This window comes from Onthophagus taurus, chromosome 6 (assembly GCF_036711975.1).
Source record: "Onthophagus taurus isolate NC chromosome 6, IU_Otau_3.0, whole genome shotgun sequence".
In the NCBI taxonomy this organism is placed as follows: Eukaryota; Metazoa; Arthropoda; class Insecta; order Coleoptera; family Scarabaeidae; genus Onthophagus; species Onthophagus taurus.
The window spans coordinates 2,246,253-2,257,266 of NC_091971.1; the positions used below are offsets into that span (position 1 = coordinate 2,246,253).

At 29.6% G+C, this 11,014-nt stretch overlaps 2 protein-coding genes across 2 annotated transcripts; both read left to right on the forward strand.

The window, feature by feature from the left end:
* The first annotated feature begins 6 nt into the window (after window positions 1–6).
* Window positions 7–1,219, forward strand: LOC111424797 (regulatory particle non-ATPase 8). The gene is made up of 2 exons (XM_023058484.2): window positions 7–263; window positions 347–1,219. The coding sequence occupies exons 1-2, from the start codon at window positions 89–91 to the stop codon at window positions 1,126–1,128; spliced, it is 957 nt and encodes a 318-aa protein (XP_022914252.1). The 5' UTR covers window positions 7–88; the 3' UTR covers window positions 1,129–1,219.
* Window positions 1,220–1,708: 489 nt separating this feature from the next.
* LOC111424811 (artichoke) lies at window positions 1,709–9,258 on the forward strand. Its single transcript, XM_023058499.2, has 3 exons — window positions 1,709–1,890; window positions 3,107–3,346; window positions 5,019–9,258. Exons 2-3 carry the CDS (start codon window positions 3,225–3,227, stop codon window positions 9,202–9,204), a joined length of 4,308 nt encoding a protein of 1,435 aa, XP_022914267.2. The 5' UTR covers window positions 1,709–1,890; window positions 3,107–3,224; the 3' UTR covers window positions 9,205–9,258.
* Window positions 9,259–11,014: the final 1,756 nt, after the last annotated feature.

Here is an 11,014-nt window from a genome sequence, read left to right on the forward strand (position 1 = left end):
TAACTTAACCTAAAATAAATTTGACGTTTGACAGAACTGAAAAATTTGTTGTCATCTTCAATACCTTTCGTCAGTGTGTATATTAAAAATGCCGAGTCAAGAGGTCACAACGAGCAAAGTGGTGGTTCACCCCCTTGTTTTATTAAGCGTGGTGGATCATTTTAATCGTATGGGAAAAATTGGTAATCAAAAACGTGTCGTCGGCGTGTTATTGGGTTGCTGGCGAGCTAAAGGGGTTCTTGATATATCAAATAGCTTCGCAGGTCTTTATTACTTTAATATTTTATTATTAACAATAATTACTCATCAATTATAATATAATATACATAATATTTATAATTTGCAGTTCCCTTTGATGAAGATGATAAAGATAAATCTGTATGGTTCTTGGATCATGATTATTTAGAAAATATGTATGGGATGTTTAAGAAAGTTAATGCAAGGGAAAAAGTGGTTGGTTGGTACCATACAGGTCCAAAATTACATCAAAACGACATAGCCATAAATGAATTAATACGAAGATATTGTCCTAATTCAGTATTGGTGATAATTGATGCAAAACCGAAAGACTTAGGATTACCTACCGAAGCATATCAAGCAGTTGAAGAGGTCCACGATGATGGTTCACCTACATCTAAAACGTTTGAACATGTACCGAGTGAAATTGGTGCAGAAGAAGCTGAAGAAGTTGGAGTGGAACATCTTTTAAGAGATATAAAAGATACAACGGTTGGAACTTTATCTCAAAGAATAACAAATCAATTATTGGGTTTAAAAGGACTTCATTGTCAATTAAGGGACATTAGGGATTATTTGATACAAGTCAGCGAAGAAAAACTCCCCATTAACCATCAAATCGTATATCAGCTACAAGACATTTTTAATTTACTACCAGATATTAACAAGGATACTTTTAATAAGTCTTTTTATGTTAAAAATAACGATCAAATGCTTGTTGTTTATTTAGCAGCTATGGTCAGGTCAATTGTTGCCTTGCACAATTTGATTAATAACAAATTGACTAATAGGGATGCCGAGGAAGGTAAAAAGGAAGAGGCGAAAAAAGATAAGGACAACAAAGAAAAGGAAAAGGATAAAGATGCTAAGAAAGAAGAAAAGAAAAAATAATTTTAAGAATTTTTTTTTGTCAATTTAATTTAATTATTTTGTAAGCTGGTCAATAAAAAAATAAATAATTGATAATAAATTTTAAAAAGGTTTTAGCTTTCTTTTTATTATTAAAGCGAAATTTAATGAGATGATAAAATATTTTTATGCAACCCAAATCACATCTTTGCAAAATTTTAGTTTCAACCAAAATATTTCTAATAGTGTTAGTTTTTTATAGAGGTTAAACTCGATCAAGATCTTTGTTTTATATTATGAACATTATTAAGTCAAACTAACAACATATCAAAACAGGAATAGAATAAATTAAGCATTTGCTAATACAAAGTGTGCAATAGTGGTTGCCTACCTATGCGTGACTATAACTAACAATTTAAATTTTTTCAAAAGCATCTAAGCTCATTTTCAAAATACTTAATGATAGTATTTATTTAACAATACTTTATTATTTATGCGACTTTAACGACTACTATATTAAATAAAGGGTACCTTTACCCTTAAAATATCATATTCTAGGTGTCCTAAGACTTTAGAAGACAATTTATCGCCACTTTTCACTAGAGCGCTACCTCTTTTCATAAGCAGTCGCGTGTAAAATGAACATACCAAGCTCTGTTCTCAACAAGCACTTTGAGTTTGTTTTTGCAAGGAACAATTTGCGCTACGAAAATTTTTATTGTACTAAATTTAAAATAAGTGCCTTTTTGCATCGTTTTGCTTAAATTTATTGTTGTTAAAGTGTTAGTTAATAAATGATTAATGGTATGTAACTTTTAATTTTAAAATTTATTGCTAAATGCTTTATCATTTCATTTTTAATGATTAATCAAATTTATTTCAAAAAAAGAAGTAAAAAGACAATACATTATTGTTTTTCCAGTCATTATCCACACTTTACGCTTTACGGTTTTTATAAATAGAACTTTCCCTAACAAATTTTATGGCAACTTATTTGTTTTCTAAGAACATCAGTAATAAACATTTTATCATAAACAAATCAAACAATTTTATTTGAAATCATAACATTAAAAGTTTTTTTTTCGCACAATCCGGTAGAAAAGCCTTCAGGTGTAAAAAGTAGGTTTACTCTTCTTGTCTTTTCCACGCTTTCCGACGCTCTGTTACGTATACGACGATTAAAATTACGCGTCCGGGTCGTTTACGTTTAAATCTCCACTAAAAACTTTTAAGAAAACAAAAATGCTTTTACTTTCACTAAAAGAAGTAATTTGCAACTTCGTTAAACTTGGAATTAATTGGAATCCTATTTGAATTGGAAAATTTGGTTATGAATGAGTTGTTTTGAAGTATTTCTAGAAATTTTTGAAAGTATTAAGTACTCAAAAACCGTACTTGAAAGAAAAAACGGTAGAAAATTTGTTCTTTTTATAATTTCACATTGCTTGGGTTGTGTAATGTCTTCGAGATTCCGCTAGGACATAAAATCAGTTTGACTAACGCACCATGACAGAACTTTAATTTCAAAGAGACATATTTTTTGAAAACGAAGTTAATTAAAAAAATCTATCCATTGTTCTTAAACTTCTGATTACGAGAATCTTCCTTTCAACAATCGGTTTGGTCATCAACAATAGCTTACAACACACAAAACGCATCCGTTGCATTGTGACAAAAATTGGCCCAGTTCATTTCTCAATTCGTTTCTAACAAGAAACACGAAAACTTATTAGTTCCGTCAACAATAACATCGTTTTTTCAAACGAAAAAATAATACAATTTACAATCACGATTTCTTCATTTTTTTCCTTTTTACATAGAGAAATCTTTAGAATCATCTTTCCCCCCTTTAAAATACTTTATACACAAACATTTTGCATTAGTATATTATTCCTCTCTTCAGTGAAATTCGGTTTTTCGAAACGGTCAGTTGCCCCAATAGAAAATAAATTAGTACCTAGTTGATTAGAATCGTTTATTCAATTTTGTTAACAATAGTATTGCATTTCAATACTTTTAGGTGTGGATGTAACATTAACGGAAATTACAAAAAGAATAAATAATTACAAAAAACGATTTTTGAAACGTTTATTGGTGATCATGTTGTTGTGGAGAGAAGATACTCAAGAAGTTTTAAAATGAAGAAATTTGTGGTGGTGTGGCTTTTAATTTGCATTAAGGGAATTATCTCGGAGTGTCCATCTCAAGAAACGATTTTACCATGTAGATGTCAAGAAAGAATTAATGATTATCAAATTTGGTAAATAATTTTTAATTATAATAATAATATACGGAAATTTTTATGATCTATACTTCTTAATATATAAAATAGTTAGAGCAAAGGATATGTTTTTACTTTTTCTCTTAATATGCACTGTTTTTGACTATGTTTTCTGAAGTACTAACACTGGATGGATTTTAATGTGGAGTGACTCAATAAAATGGTCCTTTTCCTACCACATACATTTCCTTGTGACTGTGTTATTTTAATACAATAAATGTACATTTGAATGTGGACTGCAATAAGACCAAAAATATTTTAGTATTTCTTTACTTTAAAAAAATGTAACTTAAAATTGACGTTTAATATGTCAAATATAACCTCAATTTAGTTGTCAACAAAAGATTAAAACTTTTCAGACAATTATTTTCTTTTTATAATGGTAAATGTAAATGTTGTGTGTGCTTTCCTTTATTATATTCAAGCTGCACCATCCAGAATCAATAAAAAAATTGGTTTGAACTTTAATATCCACAATCCTACTATTTATTATGATTTATCTTTCTGATTTAGAGACAATCAATTTACCATAAAAAGTATTATGAGATTGTGTCGATTAACCATCGCAAGTACTAAAAAGAATTGAATTAATCTATGTACAAATTTAGGTAATAAACCGGTAAAAGAGGTAATAATAACAAAATGACATAAATGTATTACAAACTTTAACTGTCAACTTTCAGAGTTGCCAACCTACAATTTCATTCCTTACATCTCTTTAATTAAATTAATGATAACATATTGAAAAATTATTCACAACGGATTCTTTCTAAGACAAGCCATATTGAAAATATTTAATATCTCAAAATATCTTAACTTTTAGAGCGCAATTTTAACTAATTACATTTTTTGTAACTCCCTTTATATTCGTAATAGTCAATAAAAGATGGCGCTATTTTCACTACAAAATTAAACTTATTCATAATTAAGATGAAGGAAAATTATTAAAAAATTTCCGTATATTAATTTAATATGATTTAAACTATTTTAGGTGTTAACATAGAAATTTAACAAAATTAATAAAATAAAAAATATGTTTATGCAACCCAAATTACATCTGTGCAAAATTTAAGTCTCAATAAACTAAACCAGAATATTTCTAGTCCTAGTGTTAGTTTTAGTAGAAACATTCGGGTTTAACCGTTCAAGAGTTGTAGGATGAAACCCAAATGCTACTAGTTCTAATGTTAATTTTAGTGCCAAACTAGAAACAATCTATAGAGAAAACTTGTTGGTTCAAAATTTCTTGGGATTTGTTAACAACATCTTTATGAATAAACCGGTAAAAGAGGTTACAAAAGTCACAAAATGACATATAAGTATTACAAAATTTAATTGTCAAATTTCAGAGTTGCCAACCTATAATTTAATTCCTTTACATCTTTTTAATAAAATATAAGATCCTTGGTTATAGATATAAACGGATTCCGTCTAAGACAAGCCATATTGAAAATATTTAATATCCTGACTTTCAGATCCCAATCTTAACTAATTAGTAATGACATTTTTTTGACTCCTTTATATTCGTGATACTCAATAAAAGATGGCGCTATTTTACTACAAAATTAAATTTATTCTTAAGATGAAAATTATTAAAAATCTCCGTATATTAATTTAATATGATTATTTTTATTAATTTAAACTATTTTAGGTGTTCACATAGTGATTTGACAAGAGTCCTTTCGGCGTTTCCATCAATCAATAAACAAATAGATCGTTCGATAGATGAATTAATCTTAGAGAATAACAATTTACCAGCACTTCCAGGAAAAACTTTTGCGAACTTAAAGGTTGTACGTTTAATGCTACGTTATAACCGATTAGAACGTGTCTCAAATTCTTGGTTAACCGGATTAGAAGATAGTTTGATGGAACTTTACTTAGTTGAGCCGGAATTAAAAAGTTTACCAGACGATTGCCTTTCAAGATTGGTTACTCTGGAAGCTGTGACGATTCAATCAAACATGTTGAAAAGATTACCCAGTTTTTCTTATTTACCAAATTTGAATTATTTGTTATTGGAATCCTCCATGTTAATGGAATTATCACCGAGAAATTTTAAGCAAGTTAATTCGTTAGAAAAAATTTTAATATCTGGGAGTTTGTTGTTAAATAAATTGGAAGAAGATGTGTTTCAAGATATACCAGCGTTAAAAGTTTTAAACATTTCTTATTGCGGGTTGTCTTTTATCCACCCAAGATCGATTACAAGATTACCATCGTTAACTCAACTTTCTTTAATTGGAAATAAATTAAATGATGCTCCAATGATTGGGAGAGCAATCAGGGATTTACCAAACTTACAAACATTACATTTAGATTGGAATAATATTGAAAAGTTAACTGAAGGAACATTTATTGATTTGCCATCGCTAAATTTATTATCAATTTCGAATAATCGTATTAAAGAAATTAATCGAGGTGTTTTTCACCGATTACCTATGTTAAAAACGATTAATCTTAATTATAATAATATAAAGAATATTCATCCGGAGAGTGTTTTAGCTTCAAATAGGATTCGAGATCTTTGGTTGAGTTATAACGAAATAACGTTAAATGGATTGGAAATTCGCGAGATTTTTGAGGCTTTCCCCAATTTAGCCTTTTTAGATTTGAGTTATAACCAGATTAAATCAATTCCTGGGGGGGCAATTCGGGGCCACTTAAATTTAGAGCGATTAAATTTAAATTACAACTTAATTAATGAGATTCATCAACTTGCATTTGTTGATTTACCCGTTTTGAGGGAGTTAAGTTTAAAAAATAATTCCTTATCGGATAGTTTTTATGAAAATGTTTATCCGTATTGGGATTTGCCAAATTTAAAAGGATTAGATTTATCTGGAAATTATTTTAATGTAATTGATGGGTGGTTTTTGAGGAATTTACCTTCGTTAAGAAGAATCGATTTGAGTTTAAACGGGATTAAGTTTATTAATCCTCGGGCGTTTTCGAATTCTCCTTTGTTGGAGTACGTCAATGTTTCGCATAATAAATTGGAGGATTTGCGTGATTTAATTAATGATTTAGCTGGATTGTACGAACTTGATGTGGGGTATAATAAATTGAAACGATTTATACCGTTTTTACCGAATGGTTTGGAGTATTTGCATTTAAAAAATAATGATATTTCGAATTTGCCGGATAAAAAGAGCCAAATTTTAGAGTTGCCTTATTTGAAATTGTTGGATTTATCCGGGAATAAAATAAAATACATCGAAGAAAATGGATTGAGGAAATTAATAGGACTAAAAAAGTTGTTTTTAGGGAATAATTTAATAAGAAATGTAAATAATGCCGCTTTTGGTGGATTGATTAACTTGGAAATTTTGGATTTGCAACGAAACCAATTAAATCAAATCCCACAATATTTATTTTACGAATTGGTTCAATTGAAAGCGCTAAATTTGAAACGAAATAAGTTAATTGAGGTCGAAAAAAACGTTTTTAACAATAACGGGTACTTAAAAATGATCGATTTGAGCGAAAATCAAATTAAGCAACTTCCAATTTTTGAAAATAATAAAATCGAAACCATAAACGCTTCATTTAACCAATTAACAACTTTACCTCAAAGTTTAAGTAAATTGGAATCGTTAAAAAACTTAGATTTAACCAACAATAAAATAAAGGAGTTGATTAATTTATCAAGCTTAAAATCACTCGTTGAATTAAAAGTATCAAACAATAAAATTCAAAATATTAAATCATCGACGTTTGAGGATTTGGAAAACATAAAAATTATTTATTTAAACAACAACGAAATCGTCCAAATCGAAACGAATTCGTTTAATTCACTTCCCGCTTTAAAACACGTTAAATTAAACGATAACAAATTAAGTTATCTCCCTAATTTTGCCTTCAACAATCTCGGGAATCTCCAAATTATAGAGCTACAAAAAAATTTAATCGAAAAAATCGCCAAAAACGCGTTCCACCAAATCCCTCATATATTAATGTTAAATTTAAGCAATAACTTAATTTTTGAAATGAACCAAGCCGGGTTGGGCACATTAAAAAGTCTCGAAATGTTAGATTTGAGTTATAATCGCCTGGTGGAGGTTGAAACAGAAAATTTAGACAACATGGAGTGGTTGGTTGAGTTAAAAATTGATAATAACGCAATTTGTGGTGTAAAAGGGATTAGTTTTAATAAAATGCCCAGATTAAGAGTGTTAAGTTTAAGAAATAACAAAATGATGTCATTCCCTGAACGAGCTGTAAATAAATTGAGGGGGAATTTAGCTATTTTGGATATTGACGGAAATCCTTTAGCTTGTACTTGTAGTCTTTTATGGTTAAGGGCTTGGTTGAAGGAGTCATTAACGAAAGGGCCAAGATGTATCGATGGAAATTTATTGATTGATTCAAGATTATCACGAGATGATTGCCTCCAAGAATCGCGCCTTTTAGATCCTGTAGCCGAAGGATGCGAAAGCGAATTGTTATCTTTACCGAATCCTTATGATGGGACTAATTTGTATACCCCATGGATGAAATCGAATAATTCTGAAAAAATTAACACAAAGAATCAAATTAATCCGGAAGATTCCGATTATTTTTATGACGAATACATCGATTACCATCTTAACGAGACTTTAAACGACGTCAAAAATCTCCCAATCGAGCACAAATCTTCAACCGAAAAAATTAATTTGGGGAACACCCCCACTATTTACGCAGCAATAAATAAAAATCAAAATCACACGAAAAATATACCAAAAGAAATCGTTGGGTCACCGAGTTCGAGTGGATTTACATTTTTTGGGCTCCCACTCCCCACGATTAATTTAAACAACATTTTTAATAATAGAAATTTAAATAAAAAGACTTTAGAAACAAAGCCGTTAAAAGTAATCGAAACTCCTCCGCAAGCTGAACGAAAAATATCGATTTTAAATAAGCCTTCACGCGAAGATTCAAGTAGAAAAATGTTTCCGATTTTATCCAAACCGGAAATTCAATCTGGATTTATTCCGTTATTACCCGAAAGTGGAGGGTTTAAACCGATTCCTAACCCGAATTTAAGAGGATCCGAAATACAAATTGAAAAGGCCGAAATAAATGTAACTAAATTTGATCAATCTCAAACTGAAAGTTATCTTTTTACAAAAAATTTTCACCCTATACCAACGCCGAGTAATCAAATAATTCCTGCAACGACCGAAATTCCAAATAAAATCAAAACGAATATTTTCGTTGAACCCAAAAACGAATCAACCACAAATAAGTCGAAATTAAAACCGGTTGAAATCGAACAAATCAAAAATATTTCCGAATTTCTCTCAACGACAACTTCGCTTCCGGTTAAATTAGAAAATACTACTTATCCCGATTTGGAGACGAGCGGGGATAATAAAAGTTTTGAGGATATTTTTAAAGATGTTGTTGATAACGTTTCTTTTCCGTCAATAATTAATTTGTCAACGATAAATTTTAACCAAGTCGCAACATCAACTACACCGATTCCTAATTTTGTGTCTAAATTGCATGATGAAAAAGTTGAGAAAAAATTGATTGTACAAAAACCTGCTTTATTAATTCCCGGGGGATTTCAACCGCCTTATAAGCCGTCGGGAAAGTCGAAAATTACTAAAGTTACGTCACCGTTTTCTACGAAACCACCGCCGAAATTACGGGAAAAAGAAACCGCCGAAAATGATTATGATCTAATCACTACTGATATCATGGAAATTGATAAAAGTTGGTATTTTGCTAGTTATAATGAAAAGAAGCAAGCGTCTAATTATAATTATTATGGACAAAATTGTTCGGGGAGAAAAGAAATTGTTAGTAGGTATATGTTCTTAATTGTATTTGTAAAATTATTTTTATAAAGTTATATATTATAATAAATTTATGTAGAATAAGAATAAAACTAAAATGATTGAATTAAAGTTTTATTTAACACATATTATTCATGGTTTGTCAGTTTGATAACCTCTTCGTGGAGAGATAAATTTGTATTTATCGTTCATTTCCCGAGTAAATAATAAATGTGATAAATGCGGTTTGTGTACAATGGTAATGAGCTAGACAATAACTGATAAATTTTATTTTAAAATATATTAAAAGATATTGTATACAAATAATAATATACAGTGACTTTCACTTGACCAAGTTTGGGGGTGATGGAAAAATTCAAGGGAGTACCTAATTAGGTACTCCCTTGATTAGAATTTTGCTAAATTCCAAGTTGTCTTTCTTCATAAAACCACGTGTATCATCCTTTCGTGATTTTAAGAGTCTAACACTGTATTTAACTATTCCTCATGTCCTAATTTCTTTTTAAGAAAGTTTAAATATTTGTTATTACCCACCCTTCCAACTGTAAACATTCAGGTTTACCCGTCTTAAGAAACGTACGGTTAATTAATTTAAAAAATAATTCGATTTTTTAATTCGAAACGTCAATGTAGTTTTAATGTCAACTTTGACATTGATAGAAATGTTTTAGTTTGATATCAAATTGAACTAATTCTAAATTTGACGTTTGACGTTGACGAATTTAGTGATTTTGTAAATTAGATAAATTGCCATAAAAACAATTTAATGACAGCCAAAAGTTTCAGTTAAAGTTAAAACGTTTCTTTTTAATTTTTTTTCTTAAAAATTCTAAACCCGAATGTTTCTAGAACTAACATTAAATCTAGAACTAGAAACATTCGGGTTAATTTATTAGAGTTGTAATTATTGCCTGTCAATAATATCGAATCAGCTGTCGAACAAGAGATGGCGCTAGTGCGAAATAAGAAATTTAAATTAAGCGAACTGTCAATCCGCGTGCGTGTATTGAAAAGTTAATAGATCAAAGCAGTTTATAGAACACAGGATTCGTGATGCAGGATGAGTTTTCTGGATTTCAATAATAAATATTATACTATTTTTGTGGTCGAAATAGTTCCTTGGGGAGGCAGAGTGTTAGCCCTAATTTGGCACACAATATTCTGTTTGAAGGGTCATCATCAGCCCATTATTTGTTACGCCATACTTGGCGCCTAGGCCTCTTCTCTGCCTGTAAAGTTGGCAGCTTACATTACATTACAGGTGGACCTACTGTTCATAGTGGATTATGAGATTTGCAAAGATATCAAAGAAGTCAAGTTACACAAGTTATCCCACAGTTTCTGAATATTGAAATATTTTATAAAGATTTTAAGAAATATCAGGAATTTCTGCACAATATTTTTAGAAATTTCTAAAGGTATCTTAACCCTTTGAGTCCCAAGAAGTCAAATATTTTGAAACTTTGTGACAGAATTAAAACGCTATCAAAATACACTCAGTAAAGGCCTTTGGAATACAAATTTAGCAAAATATGCAATCCCCCTATTTTCGCATAATCTAAGTGTCAAAAAAGATGCTAATTCAAAAATTCCTGGAAACCGTCTTTATTGAAATTAAGAAATAAAATTTATTTTAAATTGAAGCTTAAAGCTTTCTGTTTAAATCGATGTATAATAATTGATGGGTTGAATTAGAAAAATATTGAGAAAAAGAGTATTGAGTTAACTCAATACTCTTTTTCTAACATTTTAGTATAACCTAAAAGTGTCAAAAAAGATGCTAATTTAAAAATTCCTGGAAGCCGTATTTATTGAAATTAAGGAATGATACTTATTCTAAATTAAAGCTCAAAGCTTTCTT

Coding starts and splice junctions, on each gene's coding strand:
- LOC111424797 (XM_023058484.2), top strand. CDS start 89: ATGCCGAGTCAAGAGGTCACAACGAGCAAAGTGGTGGTTCACCCCCTT. Junction 264..346: donor TATATCAAATAGCTTCGCAG/GTCTTTATTACT, acceptor TATAATTTGCAG/TTCCCTTTGATGAAGATGAT.
- LOC111424811 (XM_023058499.2), top strand. CDS start 3,225: ATGAAGAAATTTGTGGTGGTGTGGCTTTTAATTTGCATTAAGGGAATT. Junction 3,347..5,018: donor ATTAATGATTATCAAATTTG/GTAAATAATTTT, acceptor AAACTATTTTAG/GTGTTCACATAGTGATTTGA.